The following is a 15,759-nucleotide window of genomic DNA, read 5'->3' as shown; positions in this document are numbered from 1 at the left end:
CGAAGAGAAATATTCATTGACATTTGTGTATTTTCTAGCATTTTTAGTCTATTTCTATAGATGCAGTTACATTTAATTATATTATAAAGTTATTAGCATGCTATTTTTAAAACTAGCATTATAATACAACAATATTCCTAATATTTTAAACTCTTAGCATTATTGCTAGTAGCTGCATAGTATTTTCTTATGTAATTGAACCATAATTCTTAACTATTCTTCACTTTAGGCCACTCAAGTTGTTTGTATATTTTTTAAAATAAAAGTGTCAATATTTCTTAGACTCAAGTTTCCATTGCTTTCCCTGTATACCAAAGATCTTAGTGAGATTTTTGTTAGCAAATTTTCAAAGCTTCCTATTGTATGAGGAAGTTAATCACTGCCATCCTGTGCCAATTCAATTTGAGAAGCATTCATGAGCACTTAAAATGCATGAGACACTTCTCATCCAGCACTTAAGAAAATGAACTGAATGGTTGGAAAATCAGTTTTAGACATAACACATACAGATTGCAAAGACTTTTATATTAGAACTAGAATGAGATTTTTGTCCACAAAGAGAAACTTGAGTTAATGGAATCTAAAGAATGAGAGGCCTTGGGGAAAGATATTGTTCAGATCTGATATGCCATTAAGAGATTAGATGCTTTTAAAGCTGCCAAGAGAAAAGTCCAAATGATACACATTCATGATAGTAATGGGAAAAGAAATTTAAAAAAGAATCTTCCACAGATTCACTCAGCATAAAGCCATTGATTAAATAATGACTAGAAGGAAATTACACATTGAAGTGTGATACCATTCACTTGAATAACAACCTTCCCTGAAGAAATATATTTGCTAACATTCTAATAGAACCCAGTGCATATTGTCTTCCAAGAGAGTTAAATTGACTCAAGAAATAGAGATGGTGATTTAGTTGTAATTCTTTGAAGGTATTGCTCTGTGTAAGATAGAAAGCATACTTAGATTTTTCAAAAATCACTGAAAGCAATTCTTGATAGAAACAACTATTGGGAATTTAAAGGAAATGTTTAGCCTGTGGAAACAGTAATAGTGAGTAACATATTAACTTACTAAGATATATGAAAATAGGAACAGAAGTATTGGACCAATTCAAAGGAGTAATGGATTTACTTGTAGTAGAGAAAACATTTAAGAAGGTAATTATTATTAATGTTCTAAATACATATTTTATTTAGTAAAAACTAACATCTTAAAAGATGGCATTGAAAGCATCAATCTTAGGATGCAAAAACTAGAAGGGACTTTATACATCATCAGCATCTTCATCTGAGGAAACAAAGGTCTAAGAATTTGATATTAATTATCCAGTCACACATCTAGTAAGTAGGTATATAAGCCAAGATTACATTCAGCAGCAAATAAAAGTAAACTCAGATAAAGTTGGCTTTTATTTATTTTTTTCCAAACTACATAGGTAATCAGTCCTAGAATAATGCAGTAATTCAATGATGCTATTGGGAATGGGGATCTTTTCATTTTTTGCTGTGCTATCTTTAGCATCTAGGCCTTCTCTGCCAAGCTGACAACCTTACGATTGATAGATGGTTGCTTCCCACCTAAGACTCCCAATTACCCATGGGTAGGAAATGAAAAACATGGTTAAAAAAACATAAAGAATTTTTCTTTAATGAGGCTTATTTTTTTGTAGGCATATCCTCCTCAGAGGCACTGCTTACAATTCAATTAGTGAGGCCTGTGTCACATGTCCACTCTTATTATAGGGAGGCTGAAATTTTTATCATTTTAATTGAATATCTTTCTGCCCGCCCCACCTCCCCCCAAACTGGAATTCTACTAATGAATTAGAAGGATGTAATTGATAATGTGAAGGCAATTTGCATTGTTCACCACAAACATCATAACTAGATACCCATCTTCTGGTGAAAACCTGTATTAATCAGAGTTCTCCAGAGAAACAGAGATAATAGAATATTTATTTATCTATTTATCTGTCTATCAATCTGTCTATCTCTCTATCTGTTGACTTGTTTTCAAGAATTGGCTCACACATTGTGGGAGCTGACAAGTCCAAAATCTGCAGGGCAGACTGCCAGTTTGGAAACCCAAGAAAGAGTTATGTTGCAGTCTCAAGTCCAAAGGCTGTCTGGAGGTATAATTCTTTTTTCCTGGGGGACTTGTCTCATCTGTTAAGGCCTTCAACAGATTGAATGAGGCCCACCCACATTATGGAGAGTAATCTGCTTTACTAGGATTTAAGGAGTAAACCTGCTTACTCATCTGATTTAATGTTAGTCTCATCTAAAAATGACCTTTGATGAGATTAGCATCTAAAATCTACTGATTTAAATATTAGTCTCATCTAAGAAATTCCTTTACAGTGACATGTAGTCTGGTGTTTGACCAAATATCTGGGTATTGTGGCCTAGGCAAGTTGACACAGTTGACCATTATAAGTCTGTCTCTTATCAGTTTGCCATGCATAGATATCTCCTTAAACTATACTCGATCTCCAAAAAAAGACAACAGGCAATATGCTTCCTAACATGATACAACTATCCTGTATACAACTGAAAATGCACTGACTTGCTCCCCAGAAAAGGATACAAAGTTGTTGCGTGATGTTCACTCTTCTCCTTGATATCCTGTCACTTAAATACTATGATGTAAATTCAACACATCGTATATGATAAGAGAATAAGAGACAAAAGAAAATATATATATATTTTTTTCATAATTAAATGAGGAAGAAATACCCATGACAATTACAGTTCTCATTTCTATAACTAGTCGTGGTCATAGTTGGTATTTATAACTGCTTTATTCCACTACTCATTCCCTTTGCCCTCAGCAAGCACCTTAGCTGGTCATGGTTCTTTCCATGATGGAGTGACTCAAACCTTCATTCCTGAGGGGTCTGGGCCATTAGTAATACTGCTTGAATTGGGTGTAGTGTTTCCATCGACTTTAATCACAGGGCATGATAACTCTAAGGGACACCAAAGGGATATCCTATATTCCAGACATAATCTTCCTTACCTCCACTGTGGCTACCAGTTCATTGTTTCCTTGGTAATCAGGATCAATTATCTCATCTAGCACAGTACCTCCCTTCATTGCCTGTTGATTCAGTGGCATAAGAAGCCCGAAGCAGCAAGGTAGCAGATATAACTTCCAACTCAGTGGAATACTTGATGTGTCTCCTGGTGGAATTGTTCTGCAATTTGGAACTAAGACTTCTAGTTCAGAAAAGCATAAGGTTGTGGGTACAGAAAGCAAAAATTTTGCTAGTGGATCACTAGGGGTAATACTGAGTGGTGCCACCTCAATTTCCACCCCTGTATGTTTGAACCCTTCAATCCTGGTTATGAGAAAAATAGCATCATATACTGGACACTAATTCAGAGCATATACAGCCTCCTAGAGAACATTGCTCCAGCCCTGCTAGGTATTGCCACCTAGTTGGAGATATAACTGAGTCTTCCAAAGGTCATTCTACCATTCTATCAAACCAGTTACTTCAGGATGATGGAGAACATGGTAAGACCAGTGAATTCCATGAGAATGGGCCCATTTCCACATTTTTATTTTTTTGCTGTAAAGTGAGTTCCTTGATCAGAACAATGATCATAAATGTGGAGTATCATGATGGTAGAAATGGCATTGGGTAAGTCCATAGATTGTAGTTTTGATAGAAGTGTTGCATGAAGGGAAGTTAAGTTCACATCCAGAGTAAAGGTCTATTGCAGGAAGAACAAAACACTGCCTTTTTTATTCTTTTTTCAAGGAAGCTGTCCATCGTAATCAACCTGCCAGCAGGCAATGGCTGATCACCCCTGGGAATGGTGTCATATTGGGGGCTCAGTGTTGATTTCTGTTGCTGGCAGATTGGGCACTCAGAGAGTAGTCCTGGCTGACAATCAGTAGGAAGCTGCAGCTCTCAATCCTACAACCAGAAGGAAATAAACTCTACCAACAACCTTAGGGAGCTTGTGAAATGATTTTTTCCAAGACAAGCCTCCAGATGAGAAAACATCCTGGCTAACACCTTGACTGAGCAAACAACAGGCATACTGACTTACAGAAACTGTGAGATAATAATGTGTGCTGTTGAAAGCTGCTAAGTTTATGGTAATTTGTTAAACAGAAATAGAAAATAAGCCTAATAGAAAAACTTACCTAATCACTCTATTTGAAATTGCTATCCCTCCCCTTACTTCCTGCACCCTCAGCTTAAATTCATTTCATCCACAGCACTTTTCACTATCTACTATACTATACAACTTATTTACATGTTTTAATGTCCATTTCTCTCTCATTCAACTATGGTGAAAATTTCATGAAACAAACAGAGATTTTTCCTCCTTTGTCACAGATATATCAACTGTGCTTAGAATAGCAACTGACAAGTAATGGACACTCAAGACAAATAAAATCTGTATCACATCCCAATAAGCCTGTCCTAAAGAGTTAGAAAGCTTGAATAACATATAGAAGAGTAAATATAGGAGATAAGTCACAGGAAGTGTTCCTGGAAATCCTGATTCCAGTCCGGTTCTACCACTTGTACGCAACTCTGAACAAGTCTAAAACTTGCTTAACTTCAGTTTTGTCATCTCTGAGTATGGACGATAATGCTAGACCTGTTTGCTCACATGCTTATTTTCAGAGTCAAAGTAATGTATATAATATTGCTTAATAAATTTTAAGGAACAATATTAATTCTAAATGAAGAAGTACAGGTGGCCAATATATATGTAAAAATATTTCTGCTTCCTAGTAAACAAATGAATTATAGGCAAAACATTAATGATATATCACATATTGATGGCCAATTAAACAAATTTAGTAGGGATGCTACCCAATATTATGTATATTCCCAATATACTGTTGCGAAGAGTGAAATGATGGTATAAAGCTATGAATAGCAGTTTGGAAAACATCAAAAAAGTGCATGTTTATCTTTTATTCTAGCAGTTTTTCTTGTAGGAACCTGCCTTTTGGGTGTAATTAGTCTAGACAGGTGTACAATATATAGATATAAGAATGTTCATGAAAGTTTTGTTTGCAATTGTAAACGTAATTTACCTAAATGTTTAAACACAAACTGATGTGTTATTTAAATGGTATCTTTCTCTCTCTCTCTCTTTTTCTCTATCTCTCTTTCTCACATTGAATAAACCTTTGCCACTGTCTTAACACCACCATTAACCTCAGGCTAGGATCATTATAACTTTCCCAACCATCCAACTCAATGGGTTTTCCTGAGACCATATCTGAGGATTAATGACCTGTGTTGCCCTTGTGACATTCTGTTTCTCTCTAGACTAAGAGAAGTAAATCAGTGGGAAAGTAGAGTAGACCCTCTGAAATGGTATCGTAACCAAATAATATTGATTCTTTGTTTTTTCATTCCTTATTGCATATTTTCAAAGTATACATTGAATTATATGTGAGCGTACATTATAATTTGTTTTGTAATGCAGTAGCTAGGCCACACAATTTCCTTTTAACATACTTTTAATTTCCTAATTCTTGCTGACTGTCAGTCTTGACATTTATCACTAAGGATTTCTTTTGAGTGATTCTCAGTAAATTGTTGAGGAAGCTTTTGAAATAGCATTGATATTTCCATAAGCCTCACAGGTATTATCTTGTATATTCATTTGTGTGGAACTTAAGTTTTCTTTCCATTTGGCATTCTCAAAAGAATTTACTTGGTTTCTATTTTTTGCCTTTCAAAATTACTCTACTTGATATAAAATATGATGTAGGACTTTATTTTTCTGCAGAAAAATGCAAGAAAGTATATAAAGACTGATAAATTTTATCCTAAAACTGACCAGAGTATTTGACCAGGCTTATAATCTGCAACTAAATAGTCCCTAGATGTTAGTCAAGTTTATTTACCTTGGTATCCAGAAGTCTGTCACTGAGATAAGAAAATTATGTGTACATAGAGGGAGATTGAGATCAATAGGAACACTTGAATGTAGTTTGGTGCTCCTTGACAACCTCTACAAGACTAAAACAACATTTGCATTCTTCACTTTGCTGTATACCTGAAACTAACACAACAATGTAAGTTGACTATACTCCAATAAAATTTAAAAAAAATAAATAAATGTACACAGCTCCCTAAATCATCATTTAGGGGCCGATTCCAGCCATATCAATCACTCGGTTATATCACAGATAATACAACACTACTGGCATTTGATAATTGACAGACTCCTTGCTTTTTAACTATTATGTCAGTGGAAATGGATTAGGTCAAATCATAATGGTTAATTTGAAACAGTAAATAGTGAAATTCTTGGCGTTTCATATACTTGCTTTAGAAAAGCTTAGCTTTTTGTTAGAAGCACTGTACTTTTAAGTTGCATATATATGCATATTTATATAATAGAAATTAACATTTATTCTAAAAATTTTATTAAAAATAGTCAAGTCTATCTTTCTTGATTGTTGTCTCCAGTTACCCAAAGAATCTAGTAGGAAAAAAAATTATGTCTGCTTCTTAAAATATCACTATTTATAAATAGAATTTTTAAAAAATCTTTGAATGTTTGTTCTTTTATTGGTATTGCAACTTTCTTGCTTTATTTTACTTGGCACTTTGATTCTTTTAAATGTTTATTTTAGAGAACTAATCTTCTACTTTCTTTCAAATCCTCTGTTAGCATCCTCCTCCTAACCCAAACCCTCTTTTGATTGAATATCTGTTTCTTACAGTGGCAGGTGGTATTTCTCAGTAAAGGTAATGCATATCCTTTAGGTCACTCAATTATGCGCATCCAATAAATCACTAATTTTACTTTTCCTCTCCACTGCAACTCCCTTAGAAAAGGCTTTTATTGTTTCTTACCAGATTCATTGTGATATTCTATTTATTGGTTGCTTTGTCTTTAATCTTGTTCTATGGCAAAGTTTCATGCATACTGATGCCAAAAGAATCTTAATAAAATAAAAGTCCTACTGTGGCACTGCATTGTTTAACTCCTTCAATGTTTCCTACAGTCACATTTAGTCATATGATAGACAGGGTTCCCCATGATTTGGTTGGACCCCATAATTCATCAATTCTCATTACTTCCACAAATACACTCTGCTCTAGCCATCCTTCTTTACATCATGCATTTTTCTTTTAGAGTATGCATGCTTTTATTTCTATGGTTATACAAAACTGTTTTCTTTTCCCCCAAATATCCTCTCACTTCCAACATCCAACCCTTCTTCTTCATGCTTTTTTATATCCTTTAAGACCCAGATCAGATGTGACTTTCCCCAGGTAGCCTACCTGGGGATTGTTGGGGCACCCCTGTTCTGTCCTCGTATGGCACAATAAGAATACCTCAACCACTGATTGCCATTATCTCTTCCTGTGTGTCTTTTCTCCCTATTTCTGTAAAATGCATATAAACATACACTCACACACACTTGCCCACACATATAGTCACAGACACAGAGACACACACCAGATAAAAGTAAAAACATTTTCTTTACTCTTTGAAAACTAACCCAGCCATTTAACAGAATGACCATTGCTGGTGATCAATAAATTGTTGAATGAGTCTTGATATGACTCCAAGATTTTAGGAAATACAGATGACCAAGACTATGAATATTTAAAATCTAGAATTAAAACTTTCTTGCCGTAGTATCTCTAATTCTACATATTTTTAATAACAAATAATTTAATATGTATTATAAAATTGTAGCTACATTTAATTGTTATGATGCAATGATATATGCAATGATATATGTCAAAGTTTTACTCTCTATGAAATACTAGTACAATTTAGCTATTTATGATGTGGGTTATCTTTTATTTAAATTCAACTCTAAATAAACTCCTTCACAAATATGTCAATGATCTCAAAATATCTTTGTGTTATGTTAAAATAATTATTCTAGAGTAATCTCATACATATATATGCATATATATGTATATATACCTTATATAAACCCCATTAATTAAAGTATTAGAGATTATTTGAAGTTTAAGTTATGGTTCTATGTAGGAGAAATTGAGCAGACACAAGAGCAGAAAAGAATCTAATATTAGTTCATTAGCATGACTTTTTTTTTTGGCCGCGCTGCACAGCTTGTGGGATATTAGTTCCCTGACCAGATATTGAACCCGAGCCCTTGGCAGTGAAAGCATAGAGTCCTAACCACTGGACCACCAGGGAATTTCCTAGCATAACTATTTTTGAAGTAGGAAAATACTTAATTTGGAGGATCTAAGTGATTCTATGTAAATCAACAAATATTTACTGAGTAGGTCTTTTATAGATCAGGCATTGTTCTAAGACCCTGGCATACATCAGTGTATATACATAAGGCATTTATTAAGATTTTGTTCAACCACTTCATAAAAATGTGATTAGTATATGTTTTATTCTCGTAAAGCCCCATTCTAAGACTCTGATGTATCACGATTGCATAACAACATGAGCTCCATGAGAAAAAAACAGTACTTTAATCATTTTTAATGACTATATACTGTCTCTGTGAAAGACTGTAGTGAAAATATTTGGGGCATGGGACCACTTTGGGGTATCTTATATCATGCTACATACATGGCTATTTATCAATTCTATTCAAGTTGACATGTTCTTTTTCTGGCCTTCAGCCCCCAAACTGAGCTCCTTTAATACAGATGAAACATATGCTCAATATAAAAAGAATTTACACAAAGACACTTAATTTTCTTCCCAGATCTTGAATTACTTGGGAAATATGCCTGGTATTTGATGGGAGGGATTATTTTAAATCACATTAGTAGAGGGTATTTGCCTTATGGATTAACATAAGACATTTACTCTTAAAAAATATGAAAAGGATCAGACACCTTTCTAATATAGAGCACATCAAAATATGATGGAATTTATCATATATAACTGAAATACACAAGCTTAATTGAATTTATTTAAAAATTAGGGGTTTATAAGACTCCAACACTTCATCTAAATTAAGCAGAGAACGTTGGCAGGAAACAATCAATAAGTAAAGAAGAAATTTTTCCTTTCCAATTTACCAGGGTATAGGTATATCTTTTGATACAGTGTAATAATATGTTTTGGCATTTTTTACAAGCCAAAAGTGCAAGAAAATATTTTGTTAGAAGTGGATGGTCACAAATGCTGTGTTTTCCTTACATGAGATCAAAGATGATGTACTGGAAAATTCCAACAACAGCAATAGTAACTTTGACATTGCCATAGACCTAAATACTGTTAATTACTTTTGTATTTTTTAATAGAGACTCAAAGAACTAAAGCAAAGGGAATTTGCTCGAAATGTAGCATCTAAATCCAGGAAAGATGAAAGAAAACAGGAAAAGGCACTCCAACGCCTGCACAAGCTGGCCGAGCTAAGAAAGGAAACTGTATGGTGAGTCTACAGTAAAATGTTAAGTTTTCTTAAAACATGACAACAACAAAAAAGGAACTGAATAAAGGGCACAAATCTATCTATTTCTGTACCCAGAATAAGATGCTCACATTTTCATGGCTTTCTGTGGGCAGTAAACAGTAAATTGAATTTGAGTTTTATGCAAACACCTGTTTAATGCACATTTCAATAAAAAGCCAAATTACTATAATTTTAGTTTGTAAAAAAATTAATTTTACATTATTCTTCTCTTTAAGCTATCTTAGCTGAATGCTATTCTATTTCTTGGTGAAATTCAAAACATTTGATTGAAGAAGAGACCAAAGCACCATCTCGTAGACTTTGTTATAAATGTTTTAGGAGGAACTTATTTTTTCATTGAAAATTTGGAGAACTTTTATTTGCAATGATCTTTAGAACACATATGGAGTGAAAAAGAGAGGTTCCTTGCTCCATATGTATTCTTAATGTATAAAGGTCAGGAAGGCCCTATGCATGTCAGAGGTAGGTTGAAATTAGTTTCACTGTGAATGAACTCTAACTGGACTATTAAAACTTTACAACTCTTACACTTTGACCTGCTTCTAACAGAGAGCAGCTATAAGGTTATAAATCAGAACTTAAAAATTCAGGCCAGGGCAATGTTATGAAAAGACAGCCACCCTTAGGGTACCCCCCCCCCCATTAAATAGGCCTCTCTGATTATTGTTTAAAACAAAGCTATTTTATGCCAAATTTATTTTATACAGAATAATGTTAGGGGATATTGACATATCAAAACATTGTTTGAGATGTCAGCTTTAGAAAAGTCAAAATAAAATTCAAATATATCTTGAATCCTATAGTGAACTGCTAATATCAAACATAACCTCTGTTGAATTATACCAACCAGATAGTTTTATTCTGTGTAGTAAAAAATGAAAAATTATACAAGTGCAAGTTTACATTTCATATTATCTCGGACCTATGTAATTTAATTCATTTGCAAATGTAAAGTCTAATATATTAAGACAAGTAGAGCTGATAATAAGATATGTACAAAAGAAGCAAAACTTCTTATCTAAATTACTTTTCTTAGCATTCATAAATATTTCACATTACACTGCTCCCCCAGACACATGATTTTCCCAGTAATTTGGTGCGTCTAATGAGGTGTAAATTAAGTAGTGTTGCTTCTTAATACCAAACAAGGTAATAAAACAGTCCACTGTGTTAGATATAGAAGAAATTATTCGATTAAAAAAATTTGGACCATTTATAACTTCTGAGAAACTAACTTTTTAGAAAAGCGTGGAAAATTCTGCATAGCATAATTTTTTTGGGGTAAAGATGATACTGAGGTAGTTCTTTGTTTATGTGCTGGACAGTATCATTCTTTTAATAAGAGCTCAATATTTATGGTATACTGTAATTCCAAATAAATGGAAACCACATTGTAAGTATAGCCTTTTCCTATATTTACTCTATCTAATGATATAATGGATAACTTCAGGATAATTTTTAAATATTAAGAACAGCCATTCCAAAAGACTCAGAGCTCTCATTGAGCATATCACCTGGCCTGCGGTAGATGCTCAGTGAACACTGGTTGAATTGAATTGTTGAACTGAATTCCCAGCCCTGCTTTCATCATGACTGAGAGTTTTTCTTTAACTTCCTTCATATTCTCCATATAGGATCAATGATGTTGAGTATTTGTGAATTAAAAGTAATTTTATTTTAGAGAGTTCTGTATTCTAAAATGTCACTGAAGAGGCCATGGGGGTAAAAAAATTCTTGGTCTGGAAACACTGGCTGAGAGCATAGAAATGTCTTTGACCGTTGCTGTTAATAGCTATAAAAGTAACTTCAAGACATCATCTCCAAGTTATCCCAAACAATATCCAGTAACTAAATTAAACTGTAGTTCTATGGAAGGCAATTGCACTACAGGGAAGTAATTATCTTACAAAGATTTTAAAACTTGAAAAAAATCTTACGCTGACATTTCTAAGTTGTAAGTGTTTGAGTATTTTTCCTCAAGTGTCCTTTATGAAAACACACCTTTGTTTCTTTTTGTAGTGCTCCTGGAAGTGGTCCTATGTTCAAGTCAACAACTGTTACTGTGAGAGAAAATTGTAATGAAATTTCCCAAAGAGTTGTTGTGGATTCAGTTAATAACCAGGAAGATTTCAAATGTACTTTGATTCATAGCCAAGAGAATGCTAAAGGTGTTACCACTGTTGCTACAGATCCAGAAAGCGTGAAAAGTTATACCGCCAAAAAGAGCCAACTTGGAGATCAAGCCCAGGGGATTCACAGACACAAAATTGGCTTTTCTTTTGCATTTCCAAAGAAAGCATCTGTGAAGCTGGAGTCCTCAGCTGCAGCCTTCTCTGAATACAATGATGATGCCTCTGTGGAAAAAGGATTTAGCAGAAAAAGTCGATTTGTCCCCGGTGCTTGTCATCTTCAACTCTCTTCACCAACAGATGTGCTTTTGAGTTCTGAGGAGAAAGGTAATTCTTTTCATCCACAAGAAGGAAGGTGCACTGACAAAGAAACTGCTCAAACTCAAGAGATGAAAGAAGTTTCTAGTGAAAAAGATACATTACTATTACCTCCATTTTGCCAGTTTCAACTCCCTTCATCATCTGATGCAGATAATTGTCAAAATTCAGTCCCTTTAGCAGATCAGATTCCACTGGAAGATGTTATTATTAATGAAGACATAGCTGTAAGTGGTAACACTTCTGACTTGCTAGGAAATAACTCCATAGTTCTTGATATGGCTAATGACTGCTTGTCTTTGCAAGCTACCATAGAAGAAAGTGCTAAGGACAATGATGCAACCACAACTGAAGCTGAATATAAAAATCACAGCCCTGACATGTTGGCCCCTTTAAATTCTGAAGAGGATAATATAACCCTACATAAAAAAATTGATTTATATAAAAGACCATGTGAGCCATTTGTACCCGTACTTAACAAAGATGGATCCACAGTTCTTCAGTGGCCATCAGAAATGCTGATTTACACAACTACTCAACCATCAATTTCCTATAGCTGTAATCCTCTCTGTTTTGACTTCAAGTCCACTAAATTAAACAACAATCTAGATAAAAATAAGCTGCCCTTAAATGATCTTTCTTCTCATCAGAAGGGAGAAGACACTTGCAAGAGACCAGTTTTAGATTGCAAGGACACATCTGTGACAGGACTTACTGATATTGAAATTGGAGGTAGCAGAAATAGATATACCCAAGTCACTCCTCTTTTGGCTGATGATACGCTCTCCAATAGCTGTGATTCCGGAAAAAATGAGAGTATGAGTCAGAGGTATAAAAATATTTCCTGTAGGATCAGAAAAACAAAAAAATATACTTTTACTAAAAATCAGATAAAACAGGATGTTCTTGGTGGCAAATACAACAAAATAAGATTGAAAGATACTAACAAACTCTGGTTCCATAAAAGTGGAAGAAAGAAAAAAAGAAGAAAGTTATGTCACCATAATTATGGAAAGAAAACCAAAGAATCAGAAACGTATTTCAAAATGGAAAGAGAAAATAGTTACACTGATAAAACTAGGAAAAATCTCCTGGAAACAATTTCAGAAAAACAGTATTTAGCTACAGAGCAATTATTAGACTCACAGCAGTTACCTGATAAAAGGCCCAAATCAGCATCCATATACTTAAGTGAAAATGAAGAATTGTGTAAAACCCAGAACACTGAATACAATAATAATAAGAATATTATCAGTTCTAAAAACCACTGTAAAAAGAGCTCAGTTGTTTTAAATGGACAATCCAATTCAACAATGATACGTTCTGTGAAACATAATTTAACATACTCCAGAACTTACTGTAGTTGGAAAGCCAAAACGTCCAGCTGTAGTCAAGATCACAGATGCCTAGTTCTTCAAAATGAAATGAAATGCATGAGTCAGAACCAGGCAGTTAAAAGAGGTTATAATTCTCTCATTAATGAATCAGAAAGATGCCATCAAAAACGTAGACAACAGTCATATTCTTATTCTTCAGATGAAAGTTTAGATCAACAGAATTATCTACCAGAAGAATTTTTGAGGCCACCCCATGCTTCTGCTCCTTGTAAACCTAAAAGGAAATGGAGGAGAAAAAGTAGATTCCACACCAGTTTTGAAGCTTTGGAACTCAAAGAGAAGACAGATTATCCCAGGAAAGGTAATTCTTTCTTACATCACCCAGATGAAATAATAAGTGAAGACAGAAAAGAGGAAATAAAACCACAAGAAACTGCAAATGTCAAAAGGAACTCAGAACAAATGGACCAAGTAGAAAATAAACTGTCTTTGCCCGCTAGCAGTCCCCTTCCTTCTGAAACCAGTGGTGAAACTGAGCAGGTCGTAATGGAGACCACTTCTGGTGAACTGTCAGAGATTTCCAATGAACCCACCACTTCAGTCTACATAGCTAGTGCCCCAACAAAAGAAGAAATGGACAGTACCTTGCTTGAACACAAAGAAAGAAGTGAGAATACAAATATTAATGAGAAGCAAATTCCTTTCAAGATGCCTAGTATTGAAAGGAACTTTAGACAGTCACAACCTAAATCATACCTTTGTCATTATGAACTGGCTGAGGCCCTTCCACAAGGAAAGATGAATGAGGCGTCAACTGAGTGGCTGTGTTTTAATTCAGGAATCCTTAATGCACAACCACCATTACCATTCAAAGAAGCACATGTCAGTGGCCATACCTTTGTAACAACGGAGCAGATCCTGGCTCCGTTAGCTTTACCAGAACAAGCATTATTGATTCCAATAGAAAACCATGACAAGTTCAAAAATCTACCATGTGAAGTCTACCAGCACATCATTCCGCCGAGCATGCTGGCCAACAAGGTCAAATTCACTTTTCCTCCAGCTGCCCTCCCACCCCCTAGCACACCTCTGCAGCCTTTGCCTTTGCAGCAGCCCTTGTGTTCTACCTCTGTAACCGCTATCCACCATACTGTTTTGCAGCAGCATGCAGCAACAGCTGCAGCTGCAGGAACCTTTAAAGTGCTTCAACCACACCAACAGTTTCTGTCCCAAGTCCCAGCTCTCACCAGAACATCGTTACCTCAGATCTCAGTAGGACCAGTAGGACCAAGGCTTTGTCCTGGGAATCAGCCAACTTTTGTTGCTTCTCCTCAGATGCCAATCATTCCAGCTTCAGTTCTTCATCCTAGCCATCTGGCTTTCTCACCTTTACCCCATGCAATCTTTCCTTCACTGCTGTCCCCCCACCCATCGGTCATCCCGCTGCAGCCCCTCTTCTAGTCATCACTATGAAAGGGAAAGAAAATATTCATGTGAAAACTATTGCTCTACACGTTAATGCTCATCTAAGTGGATAATTGCCTATTTAAATGGTGGAAATAAACTAGGCAAAATATGGCCTCATTGATATGAAATCATTTACTGTAAGTGTAATGATGCAAATAAATTCTTAAGTTTCTGATATATAATATTAGTAAGGCACTGAATAGTTTGAAAATCAATATAATATATGCTGTATATTAAAATGATGTCTTAAGAGTATGTATAATGTATATAAAATATATTTATAGTACTGTAATTTATGTTGTAAAGTATGCTCTTTGTTTTTTTTAACCTTTGTGTATTTGCACCTATTTAATGTTTAGACAAAGCTGATGGCACTATGTTTTGTACCATGTTCCTTGAAACTGTAAATTCAGTGAAAAAATCTCTCTTGCAATAAATTTTTGTTAAATATTTAAGTAAATCAAACCCTTGTTTTTAGTTGGTTTTCACTATTTTAAGACTGTATAGTAACAATAGATTTTGAATTTATATTGTTTCTTCTGTTTATTGGCATCTCTGAACCTCAGAGGATCAGCAAAATATCTTTGGCACTCTGTCAATACTTAAACTGTAATACTATCTTTCAGAATAAGTTTAAGTCCGTTTGCTTTTCTGTTTGTCATAATGTTGCTTATACTCAAAGTTTACTATATTTCATGAACACTTGGCCCTCTAGATAATAAACCATGGAAATTCTTGTTAAAGTAATGTTAGCATTTGGTGCGGTGGGGGGGCAAATAACTACAAAACATGAAAAGTATTTAGTGTCGTTCCGGGAACTATTAAACAGTACTAGTAGGTAAGAAATAGCAAGTAACCAATATAAGTTCTTATAACATTTTTGTATGTCAAAATTATCAAATGTATTGTGTTTATTTTCAATTGTTGCGGAGAATATACATATATAAGAATGTTGGCATGGATTAAGGAATAGGTTTAATTAATCACTAACCATTATATAACATCTTGGGAAGAATGGCATAAATACAATCTGGATATACTCTTAATTGAGAATCTGGAAGTGGGAAAGAGAGTGAATAAAT

At 34.5% G+C, this 15,759-nt stretch overlaps 1 protein-coding gene across 2 annotated transcripts in view; it reads left to right on the top strand.

Annotated features, from left to right (window-relative positions):
* Positions 1-15,137, top strand: part of ZNF804A (zinc finger protein 804A) — a 318,855-nt gene extending 303,718 nt beyond the window's left edge. The window contains exons 3-4 of one of the 2 annotated variants that reach the window (XM_029225401.1): positions 9,254-9,384; positions 11,446-15,137. In XM_029225401.1, the coding sequence (XP_029081234.1) occupies positions 9,254-9,384; positions 11,446-14,671 (3,357 nt within the window). In that variant the 3' untranslated portion in view covers positions 14,672-15,137. The remainder of the gene's footprint in view (positions 1-9,253; positions 9,385-11,445) is intronic. The other variant, XM_029225402.1, reaches the window with a different exon arrangement.
* The last annotated feature ends 622 nt before the right edge of the window (positions 15,138-15,759 follow it).

Source organism: Monodon monoceros, unplaced genomic scaffold (assembly GCF_005190385.1).
Source record: "Monodon monoceros isolate NGI ecotype Baffin Bay Population unplaced genomic scaffold, NGI_Narwhal_1 Super_Scaffold_16, whole genome shotgun sequence".
In the NCBI taxonomy this organism is placed as follows: Eukaryota; Metazoa; Chordata; class Mammalia; order Artiodactyla; family Monodontidae; genus Monodon; species Monodon monoceros.
The sequence above is the reverse complement of the archived record's forward strand: the minus strand, read 5'-3'. Positions and strand labels throughout refer to the sequence as shown.